Source organism: Palaemon carinicauda, chromosome 21, assembly GCF_036898095.1.
Source record: "Palaemon carinicauda isolate YSFRI2023 chromosome 21, ASM3689809v2, whole genome shotgun sequence".
Lineage (NCBI taxonomy): Eukaryota > Metazoa > Arthropoda > Malacostraca > Decapoda > Palaemonidae > Palaemon > Palaemon carinicauda.
The window spans coordinates 21455649-21470834 of NC_090745.1; the positions used below are offsets into that span (position 1 = coordinate 21455649).

Genomic DNA, 15186 nt, shown 5'->3' on the forward strand with positions numbered 1-15186 from the left:
TGCCACCACCCCTGGTGGATCAGCAAACTCCTACAAGTTATTTCTCGCGAATGAGAGGGAAGTTCTCCTGAAGGAGATCGCCTAAGACAAGCTTTCTCCCAGCTCTATGGGAATAAACCGTAGGCGTAAAAAATCTCTCTCGCGAACGAGGGAGAAGTCCTCCTGAAGGAGGACATCGCCAAAGACAAGCTTTCTCCCAGCTCTATGGGGAAAAAAGATGTAGGCTTAATAATTTCTCTCTCGCGAACGAGAGTGAAGTCCTCCCGAAGAAGGACATCGCCTAAAACAAGCTTTCTCCCAGCTCTATGGGAAAATAGTGTAGGCGTAAGAAACTCTCTCTCGCGAACGAGAGAGAAGTCCTCCCGAAGGAGGACATCGCCTAAGATAAGCTTTCTCCCAGCTCTATGAGAAAAAAGCGTAGGCGTAAAAAAAAAAATCTCTCTCTCTCTCTCTCTCTCGCAAGAGAGAGAGAGAGAGTGAGAGAGAGAGAGAGAGAGAAGTTCCCCTCGCAGGAGGAACATCAAGTTGAGGGTTGACAGCGAATGCTACCTTGTAATGAGGGCAGCTCACGAGCTACCACATGGAGCACAGGATAACGAACAGGGCGGCCGTAGCACTCAGCCTTGTGTTCTACGTTGCTGTTACCTGTGAAAAAAAAGGAAGTTGTTATCAATTACAATTCACACTCCGTTGCACAAAATACACTATTTGGGGAATAAGTTACCTTCCTTGTAAGATAATTGCTCGAAAGGGAGCTGAACTGTTATACACTTTAAGTAATGAAACAAACACACGGCAGTGTTGGGAACCTGCCGACCATCAGTCGCAGGGTAGGGCGGCAATGACAACTCCCTTACGGCGGAGGCAGTTGGATACCATGTCAACAGCAATTAAAGTTACACATATCTAACAACGTATATTTCCATTTATGCATATACAGTATACACTCATATATATGTAAGAAAAACAAAAAAATAAAATAAAAAATAAACAAAAAACATCAAGGCAAGTCTTTGCGGGAGAGAAGAGTAGCATGTCCGTCCTCTACCGAGCCAAAAAGTAAAGTGGTTACTCAGCCGAGAGGTGTGAGTGAGCGGGGCAGCCAGTCTACCCCAACCTCCACCCGCTAACTAGCGGATGGGGTAGTTATCCTTCACTAAAATTATCATGGCTCGTCTTTCAGCTGCGCCGAAAGTATACCCTATAAATAGCGAAGGTTTGTATCTGTGTCGGAACAAATGAAATTTTAGTTGTGGTCTGGATTCAATTTCATTCTCATGAACTTTCCTCTATACAGCAGGGAAGGGTTCTTTTATTCACCGAAGAAACAAAAGATGACCATGACTGACGTTGAGCTGCTTTGATTGCTTTTTGAAATTGTGCTCTGCATTTCTTGTAAGTGCCAATATTCTCTTCAATGCAATTTATATGGCATCTTCTTAACGCAGTTCTAGTAGATCTGTGTAACACCTGAATTTCTGGTGACCACCAAGGGACTGGTCGTCGACGGAACAGACTTGTTTTTGGAATGGAATGCACCCCAGCTGTGTGAAGCGTTCCATTTAATAAATCAATGGCATCATCAATATTTTTTAATTCATCTGCATTACCTTCTACTTAGCTCAGTTCTTTAAATTTTTGCCAGTCAGCTTTATCCAAGCAACATCGAGGTGATCTGTATTAATTAGTTTCAATTAATATTGCTGCATGATCACTTGTATACCTGTCATCCAATGTTCTCCACTGAAAGTCAGCCAGACAGTTGGAGCTTGCTACTGAAAGATCATTGCACAATAAAGTACCTGTCTGGATATGGAAGTGAGTGGGCTCACCGGTGCTTAGGTTAACACCTCAGCCACATCATCATAGGAAATACTGTTATAAGGGGATAAATATAATGAATATTTCCTATTTAGATCTACTGTATTTGTACTGTTACTGCTTGCAGAGTATGATTAATACTATTATTATTCCTAGCTAAGCTACAACCCTAGATAGAAAAGCAAGATGCTATAAGCCCAAGGGCTCCAACAAGGAAAAATAGCCCAGTGAGGAAAGGAAATGTTTAAAAAACATTAACAACATTAAAACAGATATTTCGTATCTAAACTATAAAAGCACTTATGTCAGCCTGTTTAACATAAAAACATTTGCTGCAACTTTGAACTATTGAAGTTCTCCTGATTCAACTATCCGATTAGGAAGATCATTCCACAACTTGGTCACAGCTGGGATAAAACTTTAGAGTACTGTGTAGTATTGAGCCTTGTGATGGAGAAGACCTGACTATTAGAATTAACTGCATGCCTAGTATTACGAACAGGATAGTACATAGATTCAAATGTTTTTGGCGAATGTCACGGCAAACATACACGAGACTTCCCCCATGGTTTCCTCCCTGAGTATTACATGGTGTTCTGTAATTAATGTATTCTCTAGGGCATGGAGTAAAGAAATCTAGCATTGTTTCTTGAAGACAGACTACTACATACGAGTGGTCATGAAATATGTTATTTTGATAATAAAATAAATTTTTGAATATACTTACCCGGTGATTATAATAGCTGCAACTCTGTTGCTCGACAGAAAACTCTAAGGTAAAACTCGCCAGCGATCGCTACACAGGTTGCGGGTGTGCCCAACAGCGCCATCTGTCGTCCAGATACCCAGTACTCATGTAAACAAAGACTCAATTTTCTCCTCGTTTCACTGCGTCTCTATTGGGGAGGAAGGGAGGGTCCTTTAATTTATAATCACCAGGTAAGTATATTCAAAAATTTATTTTATTATCAAAATAACATTTTTCAATATTTAACTTAGCCGGTGATTATAATAGCTGATTCACACCCAGGGGGGTGGGTAGAGACCAGCAATATATGTTTATATTATTATGAGCTAAGAGTTTTTATTTCATTTTTAGAAGTCATCAAAATAACAAAAACAAAATAAATAGGTACCTGGTAAGGAAGTCGACTTGAACAATTACTCTGCCTTTTTAAGTACGTCTTCCTTACGGAGCCTCGCGATCCTCTTAGGATGCTGATCGACCCCTAGGATCTGAAGTATCAAGGGTTGCAACCCATACAACAGGACCTCATCAAAACCCCTAATCTAGGCGCTTCTCAAGAAATGACTTTGACCACCCGCCAAATCAACCAGGATGCGAAAGGCTTCTTAGCCTTCCGGACAACCCAAAAACAACAATAAAAAACATTTCAAGAGAAAGATTAAAAAGGTTATGGAATTAGGGAATTGTAGTGGTTGAGCCCTCACCCACTACTGCACTCGCTGCTACGAATGGTCCCAGAGTGTAGCAGTCCTCGTAAAGAGACTGGACATCCTTAAGATAAAAAGACGCGAACACTGACTTGCTTCTCCAATAGGTTGCGTCCATTATACTTCGCAGAGATCTATTTTGTTTAAAGGCCACGGAAGTTGCGACAGCTCTAACTTCGTGTGTCCTTACCTTCAGCAAAGCTTGGTCTTCCTCACTCAGATGGGAATGAGCTTCTCGTATTAACAGTCTGATAAAATAGGATAAAGCATTCTTTGACATAGGCAAAGATGGTTTCTTAACTGAACACCATAAAGCTTCAGACAGGCCTCGTAAAGGTTTAGTTCGTTTTAAATAGAACTTAAGAGCTCTCACAGGGCATAAGACTCTTTCTAGTTCATTTCCAACCATATTCGATAAGCTTGGAATATCGAACGATTTCGGCCAAGGTCGAGAAGGCAGCTCGTTTTTGGCTAGAAAACCAAGTTGTAGAGAACATGTAGCCGTTTCAGATGAAAATCCGATGTTCTTGCTGAAGGCATGAATCTCACTGACTCTTTTAGCTGTGGCTAAGCATACCAGGAAAAGAGTCTTTAAGGTGAGATCTTTCAGGGAAGCTGATTGTAGCGGCTCGAACCTGTCTGACATGAGGAATCTTAGTACCACGTCTAAATTCCAACCAGGTGTAACCAAACGACGCTCCTTCGTGGTCTCAAAAGACTTAAGGAGGTCCTGTAGATCTTTATTGTTGGAAAGATCTAAGCCTCTGTGACGGAAGACTGATGCCAACATGCTTCTGTAACCCTTGATAGTGGGAGCTGAAAGAGATCGTTCTTTCCTCAGGTATAAGAGGAAGTCAGCTATTTGAGTTACAGAGGTACTGGTCGAGGATACAGATACTGACTTGCACCAGTTTCGGAAGACTTCCCACTTCGATTGGTAGACTCTAAGGGTGGATGTTCTCCTTGCTCTAGCAATCGCTCTGGCTGCCTCCTTCGAAAAGCCTCTAGCTCTCGAGAGTCTTTCGATAGTCTGAAGGCAGTCAGACGAAGAGCGTGGAGGCCTTGGTGTACCTTCTTTACGTGTGGCTGACGTAGGAGGTCCATCCTTAGAGGAAGAGTTCTGGGAACGTCTACTAGCCATCGAAGTACCTCGGTGAACCATTCTCTCGCGGGCCAAAGGGGAGCAACTAGCGTCAACCTTGTCCCTTCGTGAGAGGCGAACTTCTGCAGTACCTTGTTGACAATCTTGAACGGAGGGAATACATATAGATCTAGATGTGACCAATCTAGGAGAAAGGCATCTATATGAACTGCTGCTGGGTCCGGGATATGTGAGCAATATATTGGGAGCCTCTTGGTCATCGAGGTTGCGAAGAGATCTATGGTTGGCTGGCCCCAGGTGGCCCAAAGTCTCTTGCATACATCCTTGTGGAGGGTCCATTCTGTTGGAATTATTTGTCCCTTCCGACTGAGACAATCTGCCATGACATTCAAGTTGCCTTGGATGAACCTCGTTACTAGCGATATGTTTAGACCTTTTGACCAGGTGAGGAGGTCCCTTGCGATCTCGTACAACGTCAGTGAGTGGGTCCCTCCTTGCTTGGAGATGTACGCCAAAGCAGTGGTGTTGTCCGAGTTCACCTCCACCACTTTGCCTTGAAGGAGAGACCTGAAGCTTTTCAAGGCCAGATGTACTGCCAGTAGCTCCTTGCAGTTGATATGCATTGTCCTTTGACTCGAGTTCCATATTCCCGAGCATTCCCGACCGTCTAATGTCGCGCCCCAGCCTACGTCCGATGCGTCCGAGAAGAGAACGTGGTTGAGAGTCTGAACAGCCAGGGGCAGACCCTCTCTGAGGCTGATACTGTCCTTCCACCATGTCAGGCAAGACTTCATCTTCTCGGAAATGGGGATCGAGACCGCTTCTAGCGTCTTGTCCTTTTTCCAGTGGAATGCTAGGTGATATTGAAGAGGACGGAGGTGTAGTCTTCCTAATGACACGAACTGTTCCAGGGATGATAGCGTCCCTATCAGACTCATCCACTTCCTGACTGAACATCGTTCCTTCTTCAGCATGTTCTGGATGCATAACTGGGCTTGGCTTGTTCTGGGGGCCGACGGAAAAGCCCGAAAAGCTAGACTGTGAATCTCCATCCCTAAATACACAATAGTTTGGGATGGGACCACTTGTGACTTTTCCATATTGACAAGGAGACCCAATTCCTTGGTCAGATCTAGAGTCCACTTTAGATCCTTCAGACAGCGACGACTGGAAGAAGCTCTGAGAAGCCAGTCGTCCAAATAGAGGGAGGCTCGGATGTCCGCTAAATGAAGGAATTTGGCTACATTCCTCATCAGCCTCGTAAACACAAGAGGAGCTGTGCTTAGGCCAAAGCACAGGGCTTGAAACTGGTAGACAATCTTTTCGAAAACGAATCTCAGAAAAGGTTGGGAGTCCGGGTGGATGGGGACGTGGAAGTAGGCGTCCCTTAGGTCTAACGAGACCATCCAGTCTTCCCTTCTGACCGCTGCTAGAACCGACTTTGTGGTCTCCATGGAGAACGTCTGCTTTGTGACAAAGACATTCAGCGCACTGACGTCTAGCACCGGCCTCCACCCTCCTGTCTTCTTTGACACCAAGAAGAGACGGTTGTAGAATCCCGGGGTTTGATGGTCCGGGACTTTGACTACCGCTCCCTTCTCTAGTAAGAGAGACACTTCCTGTTTCAATGCTCGTCTCTTGTCTTCCTCTCTGTACCTGGGAGAGAGGTCGATGGGAGACGTTGCTAGAGGGGATTTTCGTACAAACGGGATCTTGTACCCCTCTCTGAGCAACTTCACAGATTGTGCATCTGCGCCTCTCTTTTCCCAGGTCTGCCAGAAGTTCTCGAGTCTGGCTCCCACTGCTGTTTGAAGAAGCTGGCAGTCAGACTCTGCCCTTGAAGGACTTGGTTCCTTTCTTCTTTCCACGTCTCCCTTCGGCACGAGCACCTCCTCTGCTGGAGGCTCTGCCACGAAAGGGCGGAATAAAACGGGACGCTGGAGTGACCATCCTTGGTCTAGCTGGCAAGGTAGGCAAAGGGGTGGCTTTGCGAGCAGAGGACGCAACAAGATCGTGAGTATCCTTCTGTATCAAAGAAGCGGCAATTTCCTTAATCAGGTCCTCTGGAAAAAGGCACTTGGAAAGAGGAGCAAACAGAAGTTCGGATCTCTGGCATGGTGTAACTCCAGCTGAAAGGAATGAGCATAGGTTTTCACGCTTCTTAAGGACTCCGGACACAAAAGATGCAGCAAGCTCATTAGACCCATCACGTACGGGCTTGTCCATGCAGGACATACAGTGAACCCTCGTTTATCGCGGTAGATAGGTTCCAGTCGCGGCCGCGATAGGTGAAAATCCGCGAAGTAGTGACACCATATTTACCTATTTATTCAACATGTATATTCAGACTTTTAAAACCTTCCCTTGTACGTAGTACTGTTAACAAACTACCCTTTAATGTACAGAACACTTAATGCATGTACTACAGTACCCTAAACTAAAACAGGCACAAATATTAAAGGTGATTTTATATCATGCATTTCCTAAACATGCTAAAAAGCACGATAAAAAATGGCAACCAATGTTTTGTTTACATTTATCTCTGATCATAATGTAGAAACAAACTGGAGGTAGAGCTTTGCTTATTACCCAGACATATTTCCCATACTTTTCCCTTAGAACTACATCACATCTTCCTACTTTAGATATATATATATATATATATATATATATGTGTGTGTGTGTGTGTGTGTGTATATATATATATTTATATGTATACACATACATACCTACATATATACATAAATACATGCATACATATATATATATATATATATATATTACTGTGGTGAATCCGCGATGGTCGAACCGCGAAGTAGCGAGGGTTCACTGTAATGAGCAAGGAAGTCTCCTTCTCCGTCGGAGAGATCTTTCTGCTTAGAGCTCCTAGACACCAGTCTAAGAAGTTAAAAACCTCGAAGGCTCTAAAGATACCTTTCAAAAGGTGGTCCAGGTCCGAAGATGACCAACATATCTTTGAGCGTCTCATGGCTAGGCGGCGGGGAGAGTCTACAAGACTTGAGAAGTCGCCCTGGGCAGAGGCAGGAACTCCCAAGCCGAGAACTTCTCCCGTGGCATACCAGACGCTCGATCTAGAAGAGAGTCTAGCAGGGGGAAACGTAAAAGCTGTCTTCCCTAAACTCTTTTTGGACTGCAGCCATTCTCCTATCACCCGCAAAGCTCTCTTGGACGAGCGTGCGAGGACGAGTCTAGTAAAGGCAGGAGTGGTTGACGGCATGCCTAACACAAACTCTGACGGAGGAGAACGCGGAGCCACAGACACAAACTGGTCCGGAAACATCTCTTTGAACAGGGCCAAAACTTTCCTAAAGTCCAAAGAGGGTTGCGTAGACTTAGGCTCGTCCATTTCTGAATGCGGTTCATCTACGTGTGCAGCACCATCATCATCAGAAAGTCCCTCATCCGAGAACTGATGAGGGAACGGCAACGGAGTGGGTAACGGCTGGTTAGCTGAGTCCGGTCGCACGGGTGCATGCGTGACTGAGCCGGACGCAACGTCATGGAACTGCTGCCCAGTCTGTGAGCTGGCAACAACCATAGCAGCGCGGGGACGCACAGCGTCTACTCCGGACTGTCTAGACTGATGTGGGTGAGCAGTGGCAACCACACTGGGTTGCGGAGGTTGACGCACCGCGTCAAAACAAAACAACTCTGACGGTTGTTGAACCTCACGAACGTCAACGGATACCTCCGTGCGTCGCTGAACGTCAACATGCGGCTGGCAGATCACACTGGAACGCATGGGTGGCGGAACTCTCTCAACTGGAGTGCGTGAGAAGGTTACCTCAGCGTCCCCAGGACGCACAACCGATCGTGTGGGTGGTTGTAGGCAAGGAGCTGCACTAGCTGGTGCGGCAGCAACCTTCTCCGCACGAAAGTCCTGCATAAGCGACGTTAGTTGAGACTGCATGTCTTGCAGTAAAGACCACTTAGGGTCTACAGGAGCAGGTGCGGCGACAGACGGTGTAACTGTCTGAAGCGGTACCGCTTTGCCTCTCTTAGGAGGTGAGCAGTCATCGGATGACTGCAGCGAGTCCGAACTGACCCAGTGGCTACAGCTGGGCCGTTGGACTTGTGCGGAAGGGGACCGACTTGCGCTTTAACGGTCGTGAGACCTTGGTCCATGGTTTCTTGCGAGAAACACCTTCCGAAGACGAGGTATAAATGGGCTCTCTCGTCTTTGTTAGGCAGGGGCGATCTTGGGTAGATACGCCCGATACCACGGAGGGAACGTCTGTTCGCTGATTAAAGCCTCTCGAACCCATTTGTCGTACGACATTGCTTCTCCCCTGGACTTGGGAGCTTGCAAGAGGTCCCGGACTAGGAGGACGACAGGCACGAACAGACGAACCCTCAAGCGCAACACTATCCACAACACTATCACTCACTTTAACACTTCCCACTGCACTTTTACACTTCAGCTCCTTCACATCCGCCATGAGCTGATTACGGTCACTAGCCAGGGACTCAACTCTCTCACCCAGAGCTTGGATGGCACGCATCATATCAGCCATCGAAGGTTCCTGAGTGCCAGAAGGGGGATTAGGAGCAACCACTACAGGGGAAGGAATAGGTTGTGGGGCATGAGGAGAGGAAATGTCAATAGAACGAGAGGAACTTCTCCTAACTCTATCTCTCTCTAGCCTACGTGTATACTTTTGGAGTTCGATAAAATCGAATTCCGAAAGCCCAACGCACTCCTCACATCGATCTTCCAATTGACAGGTTTTATCCCGACAATTGGAACAAACAGTGTGAGGGTCGATAGAGGCCTTCGGAAGACGCCTTGAACAGTCCCTAGCATTGCACTTCCTAAATTTTGGGACTTGTGAAGGGTCAGCCATTTTGAATTGGTGAAAGGGGAATTCAAAAACTATCAAAAAGTCATCAACAAAGAATCCGTAATCAAAAAGAGTTCAAGGATTTGTGAAGAGAAAGCCTGCACAGCGAAAACTCAAAACTAGAATAATGTACTTCACCAATTAGTTGTGAAAACAAATCCAGTTTAGCAACAGCGAGTAAGTACGTCTTGTCGGTAGCACGACAGAGAGAAAATTGAGTCTTTGTTTACATTGAGTACTGGGTATCTGGACGACAGATGGCGCTGTTGGGCACACCCGCAACCTGTGTAGCGATCGCTGGCGAGTTTTACCTTAGAGTTTTCTGTCGAGCAACAGAGTTGCAGCTATTATAATCACCGGCTAAGTTAAATATTGAAAAAAAAGCTTCAGTTCATATTTAGCCCTCAGACCTTGACAATTCCAATGTATTATTGAGGAGAAAATAAAAAAATTAATTTTTGGAAGATTATTTTAAAAGAAGTCTTCCCATCAGAGTTTTTGGAATTGATGAGAGTCTCTGATACTTTCTTTTCAAAAAGATAAGTCTTGCTAAGCTTGGTTTTATATTTTTTCTTTGCAACCTTCTCATTTATTTGTCGAGGAGAATGGTGGACCTCGACATCAATCACTGATATTTTTTAATCTTTTGAAGTTTCATCGTCTTTTACGGATAAAATATCATACCTATTTGACACAGGTATTTTTATATTTCTCATTGGAGGGTTGGTGGTCTCCCTCTTTTTCTATTAAAAGATGGAGAGCTATAAGGATTATGTACCTCTATCATGACAAGTACATTCAGTAGCTCTCTAGCATAGAATTCCTCTCCTAGATTTGGCAACGATGCTGTCAGAGATGAAAGCCTTGGGCTGTTCATCCGAGGTGTGGCAGACCTAGAGGAAGTAGGTCGTGCCTTTGTGATGTTAGGCACCGAATCTAAAGTAGGAGGCCCTAGCCAACCCTCCCCTGTTATCCACTACAATGAAGTTTCATATGCTGAATCCCCTACTGTCGCTAACTCGGCAATCAACGAGGCAATCAGAGGAAGCAGCAGGGCCTATCGGAACTGCGCCACAAACGCTTGCCATTCATTCCTATATCTAGCACACACTTTTGCCTCTCTGATATCTATCCTCCCATCACAGCTTTCTTCACTCCATCCATCCAGCCAACCCTTGCCCTTTCTCTTGTACCTCTCCCATCAACTCTTGCATTCGTCACCTTCTTCAGCAGACAGCTATTTTCCATTCTCTCTACATAGCCACACCAAATCAATGCATACATATTCACTCTAACTCAACAAACTAATATTCCTAGAATAACAACTCTCATGCATATCTCCCTTACCTTTGTCTAGCAGAACAATACATGCACACATACAATCCACTGGTACCATTGACAACATAAAAGTACAGTCACTCCCTTTCCTTTAACATCTCAGTCCTCGCACCATCCATACCTACTCTCGTTTCAGCTAGTGCTCTCGCCACTTCTTGTAATCTCTCTCATTCTCATATTGTACCTGCCTCCATGTTATCCTCATTATTCAACAACCTTTCATAATATTAAGCCCACATTTTCCTTGACTCATCTCCTTCCAACAACCTTCCAATTTTACCTTTCACTGTCTCTTCATTTCTCAAGCCACCCTTCATTACTCTCTTCACTTCTTTCCAAACCTACTTATTCTCTTCATACAAAGAACCCAATACATGACCAGACCTCAAGTCAGTCGCCCCGCTACCTTGCATCTTGCTTCCACACTCTTTTTCCTATATCTTTCATATTTCTCTACACTATTACTAGCAGCCATTCTTCAAATGCCCTCTTTTTCTATTCAACTTTTATTTTCACTCCATTCCACCATTCACTACCCTTCCTCATGCTGCCTCCAACAATTCTCTTACCACACACATCACTTGTAATTATATATCTATAAAAATCTTTGGTCTTTTACTTTTAAATACTATATCATGTGTATAAAGGGTTTGTTTCATGTAATGCAAAATGAGTATTTTACTAATAAATACTTGAATGTAATTTGAATTTACTCATTGATATTTCATTTCATATGATTATAATGCAGAAACTTACCCCTCTGGATTTAATTAGTTAAAATGTGATTAAGTTGTACCATAAAGGAACCATGATGGACAATATTATAAAAGGATGCTCCCTATTATCTAAAGCTATATCCATTATTGCCCCTACTTCCCACATCCCATTCTAAATCAAACTGTATAACAAGGTTATGTATGTGGAGGAATATGATACTGTAATGACAAAACTTACATTATATTGAAAATTATGCTTCACGTCACTCGCATGATAGTAATGTTCTTTATTCATGTTTCAGATGACGGTTGTCACTGTTCCACAATAAATACGATTGAACAAATTTGATAGAGTTCTTATTTATGATAAAGGTCATCTTCATGTTAAATGAGCACCAATGATGAGTTTATTCCTGATTATCTTTTTGTTTTTTAAGATAAAAGGCTAAATCCATAACAGTCACTGACAAATGGTCCATCCTCTAAAGCTCTTGGTATTGGAATTGTATTGCGTATACAGTTGTGTTACTTTTTCTAGCCCAAGGTAAAAAATCATTCACATTGTACAAGACTGCCTAAACAATCTAATGTCCTGAATTAATTCTCATACAAAAACTACTGCACTAAAATAGCTACAAACACTGTAGTCCAAAATCCTAATAAAGCACTAGTTACCCATACCCAAATGGCCATGCGAAAATTGTAGAAATCAAAATAACATAATGAAAAAAAATAAATGAATATCCCAAAATCGAAATTACCTAAAATATAAAGCAAATTAATAATTAAACTATAGTGCAAAAACTTCAGTAACAAGGCAAAAGCAACATATGACAACAGAAAAGAATACAAAAAAATGTAGAACATGCAGTTCAATTGTAAGATTAAAACAAAAGCATGATAATACGAAACATGAGTCTACCAAAGCTAACATCACCAGAGCCTGAAGATACATGACAAGCACAACAAAATTATGTTCCCCAACATGAAATCAAATGACAATTATAAACGAATATGAAGGAAATAAAATCACTCTATTACCATTAATAACTTCCAAACAACCCACAGTCTCGGATATACATACATACATATACCAAGGCACTTCCCCCAATTTTGGGGGGTAGCCGACATCAACAAATGAAACAAAACAAAAAGGGGACCTCTACTCTCTACGTTCCTTCCAGCCTGACAAGGGACCCAACCGAGTTCAGCTGGTACTGCTAGGGTGCCACAGACCACCCTCCCACATTATCCACCACAGATGAAGCTTCATAATGCTGAATCCCCTACTGCTGCTACCTCCGCGGTCATCTAAGGCACCGGAGGCAGCAGCAAGGGCCTACCGGAACTGGGTCACAATCGCTCGCCATTCATTCCTATTTCTAGCACGCTCTCTTGCCTCTCTCACATCTATCCTCCTATCACCCAGAGCTTTCTTCACTCCATCCATCCACCCAAACCTTGGCCTTCCTCTTGTACTTCTCCCATCAACTCTTGCATTCATCACCTCCTTTAGCAGACATCCATTTTCCATTCTCTCAACATGGCCAAACCACCTCAACACATTCATAAAAACAATTAGAATAGCGCCAACGTTATCCCTGCGTGTCGTAAGAGGTGACTAAAGGGGACGGGACGAGGGGGCTGGGAACCCCCTCTCCGTATATAATCCTGCGAGACGTCAACAAAGACGTCTTGGATATAAATACACTAAAGTGAATTTACAACTACAATACTTTTTTGTCTTTTATCAAATTTAAAAAAAAAAAAAAAAAAAAAAAGACTTCATAAAATATAGGACAAGAGACATCAAACAAACTTCTTGTTTAATGAATACAAGCTCACCAATATTCATTAAAAAAGGTCTCCTAAGGTCTACACGAAAAAGCAGACATTTTAGAAAAGGACATCAACTTTCACAAATTAGCAATAGTGATACGTACAGTATAAATACAGTACAGTATCTGCAGAACTATCCTTTATTAACAAGCTAGCCTCTATTACTATGATTTGTATCAAAACAAATGTCGTAAATATTCATTGTAAGTATAGTAGTAGAAGAAAACACTACTGCAGCTATAACAAGTTTTTAAATTAATTCTTACAATATGGTTTATACGTACCTGGAATTTTTAACTTCCTTCCCCCCTCGACTAGTTACCCAACATACATAATCTAAAGGACTTCAATCACTGCATTCTGGAAGCCTTGTTTACTTTTTTCATGCAATCAATAAGAATATATGGAATCACTTTGAATCTTAGAACTCGGGTTATGACCACATCTCTTTTACCAAGTTAGATTATGAAATGCGTTCTGTAGTCTTTGCTAGGTAAAAAATTAATACTGTATCTTTCGTACTTACCACTCTGTCAGACAACTGCGACCCTCTCCCAAGAGCTACATTAGACAAAATGGACACCGACAATGAAGTAGCATTATCTGCCAGAAATATTTTCGAATAGCCCAAGGCACCAGCACACTGACACAATAATTCTCGTCTCAGCTGCTCTAGGAGATCTTGCTTTGCGGAGTCAGTTTTGCAAGATGACAAGAGTTTTCGGAGCTGTTCCTTCAATTCTAAGCTTGTGCTTAATTCAGCTGAGCCATCCTGTAAAAAAATTTGTAATAAGAGCTACCGTATTAATCCTTATGATCACTTTAAAATAATGGTATGTCACTTCATATACGACTTAACAGTTTTCATCTAATTACATTTGAAGCAATTCATAAGAATCCACATTTACGAATTACAGCAAAGAAACTTCTGAATGAAATCAGGAAATACCAAGCTTTATAGTCATAAAAGGCCCCAAAATAATGTTGTTCACAAAATCATTGCTTAGTCATGAATGACTTTCATTTTGATTTTGCTTTGTGTTAGTGTAATCTACTAATAATAATTTTCATCCTTCAGATAACTGAGCTTCTATCTCCAAAACTCTAATGGGGCAAATAAATTTATAAAACTTTACATGGATATAATTTCTTCAAACAAAAGATGTTTTGATGAAGGAAAAACTTATTTTGGGAAGGTGCTCTGTGGTCTCCCAAAAACTTTCCTGTGGAAGGCTAGAACATTGAATCCAATAGAAGAAAATACCAAAGCAATATTGCCTTACTTGCTCCAGGACCACTGTAACATGCATAGCACGGGCTCAGGGAGTGTAAAGGAGACCCACGGATTCAGGGTCTACTGAATCTGCCACAGTACTTATATGCAGAATAAGTCGGACATCTAATGACTCGTCATTACCGAGAACTTATACCGATACTGGAGATAAAGCTACCAGGGTGGGTGTATGCGCTCAACTACCATCTTTCATAATCAGAGTAAGGTTCATATGCCTCCCTTACTTTAGGCTACTCAGAAGGGACACCTTAGAGATAATACAGCACCTCACCAAAAAAAAGTTTTTTCCTTTGTGAAAACTTCTTTTTTGGGGTTAATGTTCGCTGTGGTTTTCAAGAACTAATACTAGAGAAATGTTAGAGTAGACTCATTTACTATAAGAAACAATCATCTATTGTCCAACCAAGTAAACTATTAGATCATGCATGCGGGGGTAAACATATAATATCCAATTGATTCTCATCTCATAAGAAAAGATCCCTGGGGAGGGAGATGATGGCTATCATGGAGCTTCTGTTGAGGGACCAGGATGAGAAGTTCCCTCTTTGGCGAGTGACCCTAACACCATGCACGCATGTTGTGCTGCTTAGATTTGTTTCAGGTAGTGTCTTATACCGGTAAAGCTCTGGATGTCCTGAAATTGCCAACGAGGAAGCACTTTTTTCTCACAGAGAACTGCCCTTGGATGGGGGAGGTCATTATAGTATGAATAGCCCTGTAGAAAAGGTGGTTGGTCTGGATATTTTGAAACAGGCTACC

At 42.7% G+C, this 15186-nt stretch overlaps 1 protein-coding gene across 2 annotated transcripts in view; it reads right to left on the bottom strand.

Annotated features, from left to right (window-relative positions):
• Ctu2 (Cytosolic thiouridylase subunit 2) overlaps positions 1-15186 on the bottom strand; it is a 373449-nt gene that overhangs the window by 75977 nt on the left and 282286 nt on the right. For both annotated transcript variants that reach the window (XM_068344867.1, XM_068344866.1), the window contains one exon: positions 13660-13905. In XM_068344867.1, coding sequence (XP_068200968.1) covers positions 13660-13905 — 246 coding nt within the window. The remainder of the gene's footprint in view (positions 1-13659; positions 13906-15186) is intronic.